This window comes from Nematolebias whitei, chromosome 5 (assembly GCF_014905685.2).
Source record: "Nematolebias whitei isolate Nwh7 chromosome 5, NemWhi1, whole genome shotgun sequence".
NCBI classification, from domain to species: Eukaryota; Metazoa; Chordata; class Actinopteri; order Cyprinodontiformes; family Rivulidae; genus Nematolebias; species Nematolebias whitei.
Window position 1 is genome coordinate 42,763,144 of NC_056502.1, and position 18,339 is coordinate 42,781,482.

Below are 18,339 nucleotides of genomic sequence, written 5' to 3' on the forward strand. Positions count from 1 at the left end.
ATATATATATATGAACAGGTTAGTTCATATCTTAGATGTTATTACTGTTTTCTTTTACATTTTATTGTTGGATGTAACTGGGACCCTGTGTACATAATTTCGTTCCACCACATGTACCACATGAGGTGCGAATGACAATAAAGAATCTCTGACTCTGAAGCTGCAACTCATTCAGACAGTTCCCAGCTGTATTTGGTGGTCTCTCTCATTACTCTCCTTGCATGTCACTCAGTTTGTGAGGATGGCTTGGTCTTAATAGATTTACACATGTCCCACATTCCTTCCATTTCTTGAGTTTGTGAAGGTTTGTTTGAGGAGAACTACAATTCACACAGACACTCGGTACCCGGAAGTACAATTCCCGTTCCAGCGAACTCAACTTCCGAACCTGAGCTGATGCAAATTGGAAGGACTCGGCTCTCCCCCTAGGAACGACAGCGCCACTTCAATGCCAAAGCCTGTATGTACTGTGGAAAAAACGATCATGTAATCATTGCCTATCACCTACGGGTAAAAGACAGAGCCCATCAGTAATCCAGGAGATACTGGTGGGCACAACATAATTAACTCCTGAAAAAAAGCTAAGTCTGCCAGTGATTCTGTGCATTAATACTGTCACCTTCCCTATACAGGCCCTGACTGATTCCGGCACTGAACAAAACCTTATCAGCCGAAGCTTGGTGGAGGAACTACAAATCCCTACGGTCAACCTGACACCAGCCATCACCATATCTGCCCTGACCGGACAGAACATATATTCCATAACATTAAAAACATTAAAGATTCTGTTTGTTGTGTCCGGAAATCACCAGAAACGTATGTTTTTTTGTTTTTGATTCCTCCCATCCTTAACTCATTTTGGGCCATCCATAGCTAAGGTTACACAACCCTCAAATTAACTGGCCCAAAAATAGGGTCGAGATGGGGAGAGAAGTGTTCCTCAACTTGCCTCTGCTCAGCTATCTCTCCAGTTTCTGTCCCCAGACCCAAAAATGAAGAGATTGATCTCTCTACTGTGCCCGCTCTTTACCACACGAAGGCGCCGGTCTTTAGCAAACAAAGAGCATTATCCTTACCCCCTCACAGGCCTTATGATTGCTCCATTGATCTACTTCCTAGAGCTCCTCAACCTACAAGTAAATTCTATAACTTATCTGGTCCTGAGAAAACTACAATGAAGAATCATATAGATGAATCCCTCAAATCAGGCATATTCTGCCCCTCTACTTCACCAGTAGGGGCAGGATTCTTCTTTGTAGCCAAGAAAGCTAAATCTTTAAGACCATGTGTCGATTACAGAGGGCTAAACCAAATTACTACCAAGAATAAATATCATCTCCCTCTGATCCATTCAGTTTACGAACAGCTCCAGGAAGCCACCATCTTCACAAAACTAGAATTTCGTAATGCATATCATCTTGTTAGAATTTGTGAGGGCGACAAGTGGAAGACAGCTTTTAAGAACCCGTTGGGACATTTTCAGTATCTTATGCCGTTCGGCCTAACCAGTGCCCCTGTGGTGTTCCAAGCTCTTGTAAACGATGTCCTTAGAGATTTTCTCAATGTATTCATATTCATTTACCTAGATGACATACTCATATACTCCAAGACCAAGGACAACATGTACAGTATGTCAAAGCTGTTCTTCAAAGACTTTTAGAAAACCAGCTCTTTTTTAAAATGGAAAAATGTGAATTTCATGCTGTCTCTGTCACTTTTCTGGCCTTCATCTTCAAGAGGACATGTTTGATCTGACCCCGAAAAGACTAAGGCTGTTGTTGACTGGCCAGTACCCAACCAACCAGAAACAACTACAATGTTTCCTTGGGTTTGCTAATTTCTACCATCGTTTCATTAGAAATTACAGTAAAGTGGCCACTCCTCTTACACAGCTAACATCTACACTCAGAAAGTACAGTTGGACTCCTGCAGCAGAAAAAGCTTTTTCCCCAACTAAAACATCTTTTTTGCTACAGCTCCCATTTTATCACACCCTGATGTCAACACGCAGTTTATTGTGGAGGTTGACGCTTCTGAATCAGGTGCGAGGGCTGTTCTGTCCCAAAAGGCAACCGACGATGGAAAACTCCACCCATGCGCTTTCTTTTCACGTTGGCTGTCCACTGCTGAGAGCAACTATGACGTAGGTGATCGGGAAGTACTAGCTATTAAATTAGCATTAGAGGAATGGAGACATTGGTTGGAGAGCGCTGAACTCCCTTTTATCATTTGGACTGATCATAAAAACCTAGCTTACCTCCAGGGAGCCAAAATATTGAATGCTAGACAAGCCAGATGGTCCCTGTTCTTCGTTAGGTTTAACTTCTCTATCACCTACATTCCAGGCTCCCGTAACGTCAAGCCCAATGCCCTCTCTCAACAATTCTCCAAAGATGAAGAGCCTGACTCCCCGGAAGGAATTCTCCCCTCCTCTTGCAAGGTGGGAGCGATGGCATGGCCCATCGAGAAGGACATCAGAAAGGTACAACGAATCAAACCAGACCACGGAACCGGCCTCCCTGGGAGGTTGTTTGTTCCTTCTGCTATGGTCGGTAAAGTACTAGAATGGATGCATACTGCCAAATTTACCTGTCACCCTGGCATTAGGCGCATGATACATGCCCCTTTTGCACTGCCCCTAATAAGCCCCAATTCTGGGCAGCCCGCCACAGAAAGAACCCTTTTGCACCAGCATTTTAGCTAGTATATTTAGCTGATTTGAGGCTGATTCAGGACCTCTTTTCGTCTCTGCTTCTCTGGTGGGACCGAGCGAGCTCAGCTGAGCTGAGTTGGACCAAAACATAAATGCAGGACTCTGATTGGTCAGGGGGAGGAGTCACTGGATCTCAGAAACTTTTCACTGAGCCGCCATTTGCAATTTCTCTGGATGCGGAGCAGCAGCTGGATGTATTTTTAAGATTTTAAAAACAATAATGACAACGCCGTGTTTAATTCTGGAGCTGGAGACTGCCTTAAGGTGTGTTATTAACAACCCATCTACCTGGAGTCAACACCTGCCATGGATCGAGTACGCCCATAACTTCCAAGTCTCGGCAGCCACTGGAAGATCCCCCTTGGAGGCCTCCATTGGGTATGCGCCTCCCGTTTCCCTCACAGGAGCTTGATGTGGGTGTCCCCTCTGTCCAACAACACATCAGATGCTGTTGCAGAGTGTGGCGCCAGATCAAACAGGCTCTATCCAGAACGGTCGAGCAGAACAAACGCTTTGCTGACAAACAGATCCAAGGCTCCAGAGTACAGAGTCGGCCAAAAGGTTTGGCTCTCTACCAAGGACATCACTTTCAAGGACACTCCCAGGAAAATGTCACCCAGATTCATCGGGTCGTTTCCTGTGGTCAAGGTGATCAACTGGTCAGTGGTGCGTCTCAAACTCCTGCCCTCCATGAGGATACACCCAACATTCCACATGTCCCACATCAAGCCAGTGACCACCAGTCCTCTATGCCCTCCGGCCAACCTCCCCCCATCCCCACACCCCCCAGTCTTATTGACAATGCACCTGCCTTTACGATCCGACGCCTTCTGGACGTAAGGCCGTGGAGTGCAGTACTTTGTGGATTGGGAGGGCTATGCCCCCGAGGAATCTTCCTGGGTCCCTAGATCTCAGATCTTGGACCCCAGACTAATTTCTTCCTTTTTTAGGGCTCACCCCGAAAAAAGACTCAAATCGCCGAGAGACGATTCTTTGGTGTGTGTGTGGGGGGGTGTGGCTGTGGGATTCCTGGGTTTCTCTATCACTCACTTTCTTCCACAGCTAATCATCACAATTCACCACACCTGCTGCTGCCTGAGGAGACCTGATTAGGAGCTGCATATAAACTCCTGCCAGACCTCTCTTCAGTGCCGGGACATCAACTACCTTAAGGGGCTTCCACGTCCTGCTCTTTCAAGTCCTTCCATGGGCCTCACTTCTCCACAAGGATTCTCCTGTGGACCAACGGTGTCTCATCAACGGCAGCCAACAAACAAACCATTTTGAATCAACCTGCTCCTCTCTCCAACCAATACTCACCTTTCACTGGACCGCCTCAAAACTCAGGATCCTTCCACTCCTTCTCGGGGCGAACCTACATACACAAAAACAGTAAGAAATTATTCTTCATCATAAACATTCTCATCAAAGATTTTCTGAGGATATAAAATATACTCACCTTGCCTCAGCCCTGTATATACCTGGCACTGCACCTGTAAATAAAGATCACTTACCTCTTGAACGTGACTCTGTCGTTCATTCTCAGTTTGCTTACGTTGGGGGTCGCCAATAAATACAATCATGACATACAGTGGGGAGAACAAGTATTTGATACACTGTTGATTTTTCAGGTTTTCCCACTTGCAAAGCTTGTAGATGACTGTAATTTTTATCATAGGTACTCTTCAACTGTGAGTGATGGAATCTAAAACAAAAATCCAGAAAAATACAATGTATGATTTTTAAATAATTAATTTCCATTTTATTGTGTGAAATAAGTATTTGATCATCTATCAACCAGTAAGAATTTTGGCTCTCACAGACATGTTAGTTCTTCTTTAAGAAGCCCTCCTGTTCTCCACCCATTCCCTGTATTAACTGCACCTGTTTGGACTCGTGACCTGTATAAAAGACACCTGTCCACACACTCAATCAATCAGACTCCAGCATCTCCACAATGCCCAAGACCAGAGAGCTGTGTAAGGACATCAGGGATAAAATTGTAGACCTGCACAAGGCTGGGATGGGCTACAGGACAATAGGCAAGCAGCTTGGTGAGAAGGCAACAACAGTTGGTGCAATTATTAGAAAATGGAAGAAATACAAAATAACGGAAAATCTCCCTCGGTCTGGGGCGCCATGCAAGATCTCACCTCGTGGAGCATCATTGATCTTGAGGAAGGTGAGGAATGAGCCCAGAACTACACGGCAGGACCTGGTCAATGACCTGAATAGAGCTGGGACCACAGTCTCAAAAAAAAACAATCAGTAACACTCTACGCCGTCAAGGGTTAAAATCCTGCAGTGCACGCAAGGTGCCCTTCCTCAAGCCAACGCATGTCAAAGCCCGTCTGAAGTTTGCAAATGACCATCTGAATGATCCAGAGGAGGAATGGGAGAAGGTCATGTGGTCTGATGAGACAAAAATAGAACTTTTTGGTTTAAACTCCACTCGTCATGTTTGGAGGAAGAAGAATGATGAGTACAACCCCAAGAACACCATCCCAACCTTGAAGCATGGCGGTGGAAACATCATTCTTTGGGGATGCTTTTCTGCAAAGGGGACAGGGCGACTGCACCATATTGTGGGAAGGATGGATGGGGCCATGTATCGTGAGATTTTGGCCAACAACCTCCTTCCCTCAGTAAGAGCACTGAAGATGGGTCGTGGCTGGGTCTTCCAGCATGATAACGACCCAAAACACACAGCCAGGGCAACTAAAGAGTGGCTCCGTAGGAAACATCTTAAGGTCCTGGAGTGGCCTAGCCAGTCTCCAGACCTGAATCCCATAGAAAATCTTTGGAGGGAGCTTAAAGTCCGTGTGGCCCAGCGACAGCCCCGAAACCTGAAGGCTCTGGAGGAGATCTGTATGGAGGAGTGGGCCAAAATCCCTGCTGCAGTGTGTGCAAACCTGGTCAAGAACTACAGGAAACGTCTGATCTCTGTAATTGCAAACAAAGGTTTCTGTACCAAATATTAAGTTTAATTTTTCTGGTGTATCAAATACTTATTTCACACCATAAAATGGAAATTAATTATTTAAAAATCATACATTGTATTTTTCTGGATTTTTGTTTTAGATTCCATCACTCACAGTTGAAGAGTACCTATGATAAAAATTACAGTCATCTACAAGCTTTGCAAGTGGGAAAACCTGAAAAATCAACAGTGTATCAAATACTTGTTCTCCCCACTGTATGCAGGTTTTCCTCCGTTGGCCATTTGTCAACAAAGTGAAATGAGCACACAGACAGTTTTGGGTGGTCTCTTCCAAGTTCACATTTTTCAGCCACATTCTTCTCAATTCCTCATCTGTAGGTAGGAGATGGAAACCATACCTCTTTTCACAGGAACACTTTTTGTTTTGGGTCTGTGTTCAAAACTCTGTTGTAGCCACTGATTTAGTTTGGTCTGATTGTTCCTGCAGCTGTGAACACAACAGGTACCTGAACTCAGCACAGCTATTTTAGTAAACTGTATGGTTGTCAAATAAATGTAAACAAAACAAAAAACAGTGTTTTATATGCTAAACTGAATGTAAATTACTTTCAAATAAACCACGGTCCATGTTCTGCCACCATGGTTAACCAATGCTTACTGCTACTTCCTGTCTGACAGGAAGTTGTACCCATAATCATTTATACAGTAGAGCCTCCAGGAATAAGGTGGATAGGACAACACAATACATGTTTTATAGGAAGGAGACAATACTTAGTTAGGTTTACGTACAAAAGTTTTTTAATAACTTGCTACTTTATTCATCACTCCATTTCAAAGGCATATTCTTCTTGTTGGTTATTTAGTATGTTTTTAGTTAGACGGTGATTCTGCCAAGAACATTTAATCCATTACTGACAGAATTTCACTGATGCCAGTAACTCTGATGCGTGATCAACTCCCCACAAGGAAATAAAGATTTTAGCTTCCAAAACATCACCTAATGTGGTCATTTCAACACACAACTTTCAGTCAATACACGGTGTCAACACCACTAAGATTGTGATAAATCAGCTTTGGCTATCAAAAAAACACAAAGTTTAAAGTCTAATCACAACACGAAGGACACAAGGTGAACTCTCCAGCCTTCACGAAGGCTTTAATAGACTACTGCAATGATAACGAAGAGGTTCAAGTTTTATTTTCAGTATGAGCAGGTTTAGCACGGCTCTTTACAAAACGGTCTGTTTGGCTTTGAGTGGTTCCGATGGTTTGTCTGTGAAGTCCAGTTCTCTATTAAAGTGAAAAAACTAAACCAACCTGCTGTCATCAGGAGCTAAGTTAAGGTGGTTTAGTCTAAATCCAGTCTGGGACAACAGAAGCAGGACGCAACGTTGCCAACGGTCTGTTAAGCTGCTAGTCTACACGTGCAGTGCATCATGGGAGGTCATTAGAGACTGATCGGACATTTAAATAAACAACAGGAAAAACTGACAAGGACAGTGTCTCTCACTCCTCCATGTGAACAGTCTGAGAAACGTGTGCTCTGTGTCCTCTACCTACAACTCCAAACAGATATGAACAGAATCGTTCACCAGTGAGAGCTACAGGAACTATTCACTTTTCTTCCTGAAGAAGGCTTTTCCCTCCGAGACTCTGTCTTTAGTTTCCTGCAGCTTCTCAGAAAGCTTGTCTTTGGTCTCTTCCATTTTCCCAGAGATGCGTCCTTTTGTCTCCTCCATTTTTTCTGTGAATCTGCCCCTCGTCTCCTCCATCTTTTCAGTCAGTTTCTCCTTCGTCTCCTCCATTTTGTCCTGGATGTAGTCTTTGACTGGTGGAGGGGTGGAGAAGTAGCCATGTTTGCGTAGATACTGAACGGACAGTGACGTTCCGCCTAAAGTCACAGTGTACCTGGCAGGAGTTGCAATCTGTGGAAAACAGAAGGTGGTGAGCACAGATCCACCCCCATGAACTGTAGAACAGTGGTTCTCAGACTGTGAGATGAAATAATAAACAACTGGGAGTGGTGGAACAGAGGTTAGAGAAGGTGAGCCTGTGATCAGAAGGTCATCGGTTCAACTCCCCAGACTGACAACATCAAAATGTGGGAAATAACCACACCTGCCTCCACCCTCATTTGCACCACTCTGGGCCCTTGAGCAAGGCCCTTAACATGAAAACTTGAAAACGAGTCCTCGTGACTCAGTGACACTACCTGAATAAATGAAGGTTGAATAAAATAAAAAAATAAAAAAAACTTTAACTGGTGATTTAAAAAAAAAAGAAAAGAAATTCTTTCAATATTTCTCCATCATTGTGTCAAAAAGTCACTTTGTGATATTGTGTCTCTAGTTTACAACTACAGTATAAATACCTCAAAATTATCATAGTATTAAAGCCTTACGTGAATATTTCAATAAATCTCTAAAAAGAAACATCAGTACAGTTCAATTTGCTCCAAAAACAAGAACCTGAACTTGTGTTTGGCAGAAACAGTCTGCTGAGGCTTTTAATTAGTGAGGACACTTTATTTGTTCAGTTTCTGGATGTTTTACTCTCCACTGATGCTGTTTTCTGCTTTTTTATACAGTAGTCCCTCGTTTATCACAAGGGATCTGTACCCTGAAGACCCGCTATAAGTGAAAAACCGCAAAGTATTAATAGTAGTACAAGTAGTAAGTAGGGATGCACCGATCCACATTTTTTTTACTTCCGATCCGATCCCAATACCTAAATCTGGATATCGGCCGGTACTGATGTTATTCCGATATCATGATCATTATTGATTTTACATGAGGCTGTAATAATCTCCTCTCAAGTACAATTAGTACAAATCTATGCATGCATGTCCAAAAAGGCAACTTGAGGTAAGTTTTATTAATGTTGGATAAGTTTCAAAGTTAGAATTAAATTCTGCTAACACAAAACATGTTTTCTTTTTTATTATTCCTAGCTTTAAAGTGGATATTAAAGTGATTAATTTAAGTGATTGTTTAAAGTTATTTTACTTTTTTTTTTTTTTTTAAATAAGGGGCAGATATAAGAATTTTTCTCCTTTCAGCACTCTTTTCATTCAGTATTTTCTTTTTGATGATTTGTTTATTTTTGTTTCTTTTAAATGAACGAATAAATAAATAAAATAAAATAAAATGTTAAATGGCTTCAAACATCTGCTAAGTTCATGACATAAACCAACAGACATGTTCCTGTTTTTAGTATTTTACATCACTTTATAATGTAGCTGTTTATGTTTTTAATATAATTTTCAAATCATGTTTTTTATGATTGTCTCCTGTTGCACTGATAAATATCTCCTGGAGGGTAAACTATATCTTGACTGCAAGTATCAAGCTGAGAAATCCTTCGTTTTCTACAACTGATAGTGGTTGGTCATTAATTATGATAAAGTTTAGCAACTTCTCTGTAAACATTTGAGCTCCATGGGTTCAGCGATGTCTTCTTCTTGTTCAATCCGAAGCAGGCAGCCTGATTTGGGGCAGCCGCGCTCAGTCTGTCCCTCCTCAGAGACGGGCAGACTGAGCGGGGCAGATTGGACGCGGCTGGACGGTGTCGAGTCGCTTGTTTTGGGTTGAGCAAAGAGCAGCGCCCCGCTGAAGCCACGGAGCTCGATTGTCCATCGTAAAACTCACTTTACCGTGGTTTAATGTGGCGCTGTGGCTCTGCAGACATTGCACGTTGCTGTCTTGTTTTGTGGTGTTTAGTGTAAAATACTTCCACACAGCGGACATGTTTAGATGAAAAGTTGGTTAGCTGTTAGCCACAGTGCTGCTAACTCAGTCCTCACGTTGTAGCTGGCTGCAAACTATGAACTGGATTTCCTGAATGTGAGGCGGGTCTTATTACTCTGGGCTCATGAGACACGCCGTCGTTCAGGAAATCCATTCCATAGTTTGAAGCCAACATGCATCATGGATCGGAAATCTCTGCAGGTTGGATCGGAAAAATCCGATACGTAAATTATGCTGGTATCGGATGCTGATACTGATACTGGATCGGCCCCATCCCTAGTAGTAAGTAGTAGTTTATTTTAGTATATACTTTTTTAATGTGTTTTAAACCCTTCCCACACTCTTACAATATTCTAAACAATGTTTCTAAACTCTAAACGCCCTAAAAGAGCACAGCATGTCATGAACTCAGCTCCCTGCCTCCTCTCAGCCACTGCTCTGTGCACTCTCGGCCACGCCCACTTCTCCACAGAAGAACTGAGATCGACAGAGGAGGAGGGAGGAGGAGCTGCAGGAGGAATCTTATTCTGCAGTGTGGGCTGCACAAAGGTGCAGAAGGTGCTAATTTAAAATATTTATTTTAAATAAAAATTTCATGCCAATCGTGCGGCTCATCCATCAATCAGCCAATTGTGTGTCATGTCCAATCTTATTTTGAAAAACCGCGATAGAGCGAGTCCGAGATAAATGAACCACGAAGTAGCGAGGGACTACTTTAATGCATTTTTTCCCAAAATTCTTTAGTGGAGAGTAATAATAATAGTCTAATAAATGTTGTTGCAGCATTCATACTATTGTGTTCCTGTTGCTTTTAGACTCCTGCATTCTTTTAGATAACCTTTTGCTACTTTTGGCTAGTGATTTGATACTTTTAACTCTTAGCTAGCACTATGTTTGTTAGCTGAAGCATGTGTGGACTAGAGAAGACGAGTTAAAATGCTGGGTAGTGCCACTGCCCACACCACCCAGCATGTTAGCCTATCTTCTCAGGTCTGCCACAAAGACTTGTCTAAGTAGAAACTACAGTGTATCACAAAAGTGAGTACACCCCTCACATTCCTGCAGATATGTAAGTCTATCTTTTCATGGGACAACACTGACAAAATGACACTTTGACAAAATATAAAGTAGTTTGTGTGCACCTTATATAACAGTGTCAATTTATTCTTCCCTCAAAATAACTCAATATACAGCCATTAATGTCTAAACCACCGGCAACAAAAGTGAGTACACCCTTAAGAGACTACACCCATAAATGTCCAAACTGAGCACTGCTTGTCATTTTCCCTCCAAAATGTCATGTGACTCGTTAGTGTTACTAGGTCTCAGGTGTGCATAGGGAGCAGGTGTGTTCAGTTTTGTAGTACAGCTCTCACACTCTGTCACACTGGTCACCGAAAGTCCCAACATGGCACCTCATGGCAAAGAACTCTCTGAGGATCTTAAAAGACGAACTGTTGCGCTACATGAAAATGGCCAAGGCTACAAGAGGATTTCCAACACCCTGAAACTGAGCTGCAGCACAGTGGCCAAGATCACCCAGCGTTTTAAAAGAGCAGGGTCCACTCAGAACAGACCTCGCGTTGGTCGTCCAAAGAAGCTGAGTGCATGGCCGTCATCCCAGAAGGAAGCCTCTTCTGAAGTCTGTACACAAGAAAGTCCACAAACAGTTTGCTGAAGACGTGTCAACTAAGGACATGGATTACTGGAACCATGTCCTATGGTCTGATGAGACCTAGATTAATTTGTTTGGTTCTGATGGTCTCAAGCGTGTGTGGCGGCAGTCAGGTGAGGAGTACAAAGAGAAGTGTGTGATGCCTACAGTCAGGCATGGTGGTGGGAATGCCATGGTCTGGGGCTGCATGAGTGCAGCAGGTGTTGGGGAGTTACATTTCACTGAGGGACACATGAACTCCAATATGTACTGTGAAATACTGAAGCAGAGCATGATCCCCTCCCTCTGGAAACTGGGTGGCAGGGCAGTGTTCCAGCATGACAACGACCCCAAACATCTCTAAGACGACCGCTGCTTTACTGCTTTACTCCTCAAGCGGAAGGTGGAGGAATGCAAAGTCTTGAATATCCACCAGCTCCGTGATGTCGTCATGGAGGAGTGGAAAAGCATTCCAGTGGCAACCAGTGAAGCTCTGGTAAGCTCCATGCCCAGGAGAGTTAAGGCAGTTCTGGTAAATAATGGTGGCCACACAAAATATCGACACTTCAGGAACTTTCACTAAGGGGTGTACTCACTTTTGTTGCTGGTGGTTTAGACATGAATGGCTGAATATTGAGTTATTTTGAGGGAAGAATAAATTGACACTGTTATATAAGCTGCACACAGACTACTTTTCACTGCGTCATTTTGTCAGTGCTGTCCCATGAAAGGAAAGACTTCAATATCTGCAGGAACGTGAGGGGTGTGCTCACTTTTGTGATACACTGTACGTGTAAACATTAGCTGGGTGCAACGTTTCTGACTGAAGCTTAAGCACTGATACACACTAGCCTGTCCCGAGGGAAGAATACCTTGTACATGGCGTACGCAGTCAGAGCATAGCCACTTGATGAGTTTCTCAGAAGGCCGACTACAGACTCGGGTAAACCAATCATCTCCAGGAACGGCACTACATTCACACCTCTGAGATGACAAAACAACAAGAAGAAGGGTAAAAAGTTAAAAAGGTGTTCAACAACGTGACTTTAAAAATTATATTCTTTGTATTTTACATTTATTTAGATCAAGCATACTCACTTCATAGCAGCGTAATAGAAGGTGCCAAACCAGAGGGAGGACGTCACCAGGTGCACTGGGATCATCACCTTTCCATACTGTTTAAAGGTTTTCTTGAACCTCTGGACCAAGCCGATGGACTTGTCCTGCAGTGGGTCCACCTCTGCAGGATCAGGCTCACTTTCCCTTCTCTGGACGTCCGGAGGTGGAGGTGTAGAGCTGGACTGGGCTCCGTCCTGTGGGGGCTGGTGCTTCGGTTGATGTGCTGCTCTGCTGGAGGCTGATGCTGAGAGCCACCGCGGGTTAAAAGGCTGCGGCAACGACAGGCGGAGAGCACAGCCCCGCATCACCACGGTGCGCTCAGAGACGGCAGCAGCGACCGTGACCGGGCGGGTCGCTGCCACCCGCCACAGAGCCCCCTGAGTCAGGACACGTCGGATTATCATCCTGCTCTCCTTCTAGTCGTCCCCCGTTGTGCTGCTGTGACGTTCAACCACAAACTGCAGGAGAAGAAAAACATCATCTAAAGTCTCCATCTAATGATTATTATTTAAACAAGTTTGGATGTTTGACAGTTTTAGCTGACACGTTTGATTTTTCCCAGATGAACTGTTCCACCCTGAATCTGTGACTCAGCAGGAAAGACTGAAGCGTTCATGCTGAGCCAGCATTTACACCATCGTGTTCCTCTTTATACTTTCGTCTGTACATTTTATTCAGAATACGTTCAACTAGTTGAATCGCTCATTTGTCAAAATGTTCAGCTCATCCAGGACATTTTGGCATTGATGTTTGGGTTTTCTTGATTTTCTAGTGTTTCCTCTTTTGTTTCATTGAAAGCAGAACTACAGATCCTGGAAAAACTGTGATCGCTTTGAAATGATCATAATTAAACATATTTAAATAATACTTGCTTTATTTGAAGTTTATAGATATTGTTTTGCCAAATTGGGCTTGCAGATTGTGTTTAGGTAAGTTTCAATTTTAGCTGATGCTTTTGATCATCGTAGTTTCCCCCAAATTTCCTTTTTTTAACTTATATTTATTTTATTATATTTATATGCTTATTATTCTCCTAATGTACTGAATGTGTAGATGAGGTCTTTCTGAAAACCTTTCAGTCACCTGTTAATACACTGAAGACTGCTTTTGTATATTATTTTAATGCAATTTGATGGATTTGTGCCAGCAGATAAGTCAATTTAGTGCACTTTATATTTTTAACTAATCTAATTTGTAATATGTGAACAACCTCTGTGTGATCACATTCTCACACAAACTAAAGCATTTTACACAATTTTGGGGCAAAATGTTTGCTTCGCACCCCTGTTGTTGATATCCTGTTTGCACTATTCTCTAATGCAATGTTTTTCAAAGTGGGGGCCGCGGCCCCAGGGGGCCTCAGAAAGCTGGAGTGAAGAAGATAAAAAAATTTTAAAAAGCAAAATAATTAAATAAAATTTTTCATTAAAATGTTTAAATCTGTAAATTACTGTAATTACTTGTGTATAAAAGGATTCTCCATTATTTAGATCATAACTCAATTCTTTACAAACACCAATATGGTGTTAGGAAGGATCACTCTACGTACAGGCTTTGCTGCATCTGGTTGACAATGTCGGGGTTTTGAGCCGTAAGACAAAAAGAACGGTGCGCATGTAAACGCTTGATCTGTTCGTTTTTATCTGAGCGTGAAAAACTAACATGACTGCGCATGTGCAACTTTGTCATTTCCGCCTGGCTAATGCTAATAATATTAGCATGTCAGGGAAGTAAAACTGGTCGGTGAGCGACAACATTTCTACTAGAAACTTTGAACGAGCTTGAAATGATCTCTATCACCTGTAGCTCAGTCAGGGAGCGCAGTAACGTCTCCACCATCATTAAAACCTGTCGCGGGTCCATTTTGGTGCTCAGATTTGTTTACGTTCACCCGGAAGTAGAACTTCTTCTTCTGTGTGTTTTTTTTAAGAAGAGTTTACCACTCTGCACATGTCAGTACTGCTGTTCAGAACAAAGCCCGCTGCATGTAAACGCTCGTCATGAACAGATTGTGCCCATGTAAACAATACATTTGAATTATTTAATCTGAAAATGTTTCAATCCGCTCAAAACATTTTGCACATGTAAACATAGTCACTGCTGCACTTTGGGTCAGAACAGATTCTCTAGCAACAAGCAGTCGAAAACATGACTTCATCAGTTAATAAATAGCTTTTAATTCTCATTTCAAATTGTTTCTGAACTGTTCGTGCTCTGCTGGAGCCTCGTTTCTCTACCGCGGTGAAGTTAGTTTTACGTTGGACGGTGTGTTCCTCTCTCTCTACCCGAAGCAGGCAGTCTGATTTCAGTCGGCTGTGCTCAGTCCGCCCCTCCTCCGAGACGTAATGGTTCGCTTAGGGACCGTCAACATATTACAGAACCAAACACGCTTCAGAAACATAAATCAATGTATTTTACATCATTTGACCCACTGACACAAAACTAATGTTAAACTACTCTAATAGACCTGACACACAAGACACCATCATTTATTTCTCATTTTAAAGCATTTTCTAATTAGTTATTGAGCGAAAACCATGATTTTTGAACATATAAATCATGTAAAATGAGAAAATGAGAACTAAATGAGGGTGTCTCGTCTCTCAGGTCTAGTAGAGAAGTTTAACATAAGTTTTGTGTCAGCGGGTCACATGACATGAAAATTATTGCGCAAAACCCACTGAATGTCTGATTTCTTTGTTATGTAGCTTTGAAATTTTATAAAAGATGATGATTCATTCAAAAGCTAACTTAAAGTTGAAGTATGTAACTTTTATAAAAAAATATTTTTATACAAGTTACATGTTTTTTTTTTACATATTTGTTAAAACTGTCACTATGTCGTGACAGTAAAGTATAAGACAGATAATCTGTGAAAAGGTTGAGCTTCAAGACTTGAGGTCTTGGTCTGGGACCCCAAAAGTCTTGGTCTTGTCTCGGTACTCTGGTCTTGACTTGGTCTCGGGTTAGGTGGTCTTGACTTGGTCTCGGGTTAGGTGGTCTTGACTTGGTCTCGGGTTAGGTGGTCTTGACTACAACACTGCTGCAAACTAATGCTGAACATTCAACATCAGATAAAGAGAAGGGTGGAGGAGCAGAGGTACTAATATTTACTAGTGTTGAGTAAAATATGCCTGACAGTTATTTAAAAATGGTTCAAATAGGCCTCATGACAACTCGTGTCTGAAATTAAATATTAACCAACGAGCTGGTTTATGTAACCTGGTAAAAGTTATCATTAAGTTGCACAAATACGGAAGATTTTTACCATTTTGCACTTTTAAATTCTTAAAAATGGATTTGACTGGCAGTATTTTGTACAATTTGAATTGGAACTTATTTACTGAAATGAGCTCCAAAAAGAAAACAGTGTAATTTATGAAAAATGTTACTCAGAAATTGGATTCCTGGTCTTTCATCTGGAAGCTGACCGGAAGTAATTTGTATGCCTTCAAAATAAAGTAGCCAACTGCAGAGTGATTTGTACAATGTAGTTCAACTGCTACAGTCACTGCTATTTACAGCCAGGTGTTGGGCTAGCTGACACTGTGCAGACATGGCTGGAGAACATCAGAGTTAGGAGGAAAATAAATCGACACAACAGTATCTGGTTAGACACGTTTTAGCTCAGGCTAAACTGTGGGCAGCTCAGCTGTCAGTTTCTGGTCCACACGTTAGCTTACTGCTACACCTCGCGAGCGAAAGTAGCTAGGACAAAGAGACGCTGAAGCTGAGGACAAACAGAAAGCACCACTTACACTAAAAGTTGTGTATTTAAGTCAGGAACAAGCAGAACTTTCGAATCCTGAGGGCCATGCGCGAGACTGGTGGGGCTGTGAACACTCCAAACACCACATTTACCGTCGCACAAGGACTGTGCACTGGAAACAGCATGTACCACGACGGCGCAACGAAAAATGGGAATTGCAGTTTTTCTTGACGACTATGACGAGACTAAAGTGTCTAAGAACACAGTTTCCCAGCATACAAAGCGCAAAGATGACGTCTGAGAACAAAACGGAAATGGTTTGCCTCTTATTTGTGCCGCGGTGCATGATCCGGCCAGAAATGACGCGCAGTGAGGGAGGAGTTTATTTTTTAAATGATGTATGAAGGCGTTTAACAGCAAAGTGAGGTTTCTCTTTATTTAATGGATGATCTCTCAATGTTTATTGTGCCATGAACAGCTGACAAAAATGTGAAAGAAAAAATAGATACAAAAGCTTTGCTGGTTATGAATCCCTGATCCTGAGGCTCAATTTATACATGTAGATGAGAAGCTAAAGTCTCATTTAGATAGCCTACATTAGTCTACATTACATACATTAGATACACACATTAATGTCAGATGAGACAACTTTAAAAATGTCACTAGAACCTGATTTATGTTTGGACTGTTTTTGTCCTGTTGAGCTTTCTGAATTGTCAAAAACAATAGCTTCATCCAAACCATCCACATGTCTGATAGATCTCATCCCACCAGAGTGTTTAAAGAGGTATTTCCCCTAATTAATAACCACATCTTGGATCTGCTTAATTTGTCTCTAATAAACGGTTATGTACCACAGTGCTTTAAGGATGCTGTAATTAAACCTTTACTTAAGAAATATAACCTTGATTCAGAAATCCTAGCCAATTATAGACCTATATATAATCTAACTTTCATCTCAAAAATTCTATAGAAAATAGATGCAGGTCAGTTACGTGAACATCTACAAAGAAATAATCTGTTTGAAGAGTTTCAGTCAGGGTTTAGAGCTCATCATAGCACAGAAACAGCACTAGTAAAAGTAACTAATGATATTCTCATGGCCTCAGACAATGGACTTGTGTCTATACTGGTCCTGTTAGACCTCAGTGCTGCATTTGATACAGTTGATCACGATATTTTACTAAAGAGACTTGAATATGATATTGGGATTACAGGAACAGCTCTAAAATGGTTTAAATCATATCTATTTGATAGATTCCAATTTGAAAATGCAATCAATAAAGGTTCATCATACACCAAAGATTGTCATGGAGTTCCTCAGGACTCAATGCTTGGACCAATACTCTTTTTCTTTATATATGCTTCCATTAGATTTTCTTCTTTTGGCTTTTCCCTCTTCAGGGTCGCCACAGCAAGTCATCTTCCTCCACCTCACTCTGTCCTCTGCATCCTCTGTCCTCACTCCAACTACCTTCATGTCCTCTCTAACTGCATCCATATATCTCCTCTTTGTCTTTTTCCTGGCAGCTGCATTTCTAACATCTCTCTACCAATATACCCACGGTCCCTCCTCTTGTTAGGGTTGGCTTGTTAAGATGCTGTAGGCTTAGACTACAGGAGGACAAATTGACCTCATTTCCTTAAATTAATTGTTAAAATTGAATAGTTTTCATTTGATACTATTTCTATCTTAACATGTGATTCTTGATCTGCCATTGTGTATCTGTTCCTCTCAAATCCAGTCAGTTGAAGCAGATGGCCGCTTGTCCTGAGCTGGTTCTGCTAAAGGTTTCTTCCTCATGAGGGAGTTTTTTCTTTCCACTGTCGCCTTCATGCTTGTTCAAGATGAGAGTTCTGTGATGGAGTTAAATTCAAAGCTGCTCCTCAGATAAATAATGTTAAATTATTATTTTTACGTGAATATTTCTGTTCAGTGTCCTGAGATGACTTCTGCTATGACTTGGCGCTGTATAAATAAACTGAATTGAACTGAGTAGTCCGATGAGCAGTAGTGGCAGCCCTGTCAGCTGTTTGCTTTGTTTCTTAAATAATTTTTATTTTTTATTCCAGCGCCTTGTGTCAGTCTGTATTCTTGTGTCCAGTTCTCCACAAACCTTAAAGCTGGAATTTCTTTTTTCTTTTTATTTATTTGTTACAAATGCTTCAACTCAGAAGTCATTGGTAAATTTGACAGTAAACACACACACGCGCACTCACGTACACACACTGTGCTGTGGCTGAGTGGTTACAGCAGTCGTCCTCCAATGCAAGAGTTGGGGGTTTGAATCCACCAGCAGTCACATGTCGAAGTGTCCCTGGGCAAGACATATAAAGTTTATTATTTCTAAGTTTCTTAATTAATTTAAGCAATATAATTTATACATTTGACTTATAAACATATATGTATGGTGATACATATATATATATATATATATATATATATATATATATATA

General features: G+C 41.8%; 1 protein-coding gene across 1 annotated transcript; it reads right to left on the reverse strand.

Moving 5' to 3' along the window:
• Window positions 1–6,467: 6,467 nt before the first annotated feature.
• Window positions 6,468–16,058, reverse strand: fam210ab (family with sequence similarity 210 member Ab). Its single transcript, XM_037677184.1, has 4 exons — window positions 15,932–16,058; window positions 12,153–12,631; window positions 11,927–12,038; window positions 6,468–7,579 (listed from the first exon to the last, which is right to left on the reverse strand). The coding sequence occupies exons 2-4, from the start codon at window positions 12,575–12,577 to the stop codon at window positions 7,265–7,267; spliced, it is 852 nt and encodes a 283-aa protein (XP_037533112.1). The 5' UTR covers window positions 12,578–12,631; window positions 15,932–16,058; the 3' UTR covers window positions 6,468–7,264.
• Between the last annotated feature and the right edge of the window lie 2,281 nt (window positions 16,059–18,339).

Coding starts and splice junctions, on each gene's coding strand:
- fam210ab (XM_037677184.1), bottom strand. CDS start 12,577: ATGATAATCCGACGTGTCCTGACTCAGGGGGCTCTGTGGCGGGTGGCA. Junction 12,039..12,152: donor TTCTATTACGCTGCTATGAA/GTGAGTATGCTT, acceptor TTGTCATCTCAG/AGGTGTGAATGTAGTGCCGT. Junction 7,580..11,926: donor CTGCGTACGCCATGTACAAG/GTATTCTTCCCT, acceptor TGTTTTCCACAG/ATTGCAACTCCTGCCAGGTA.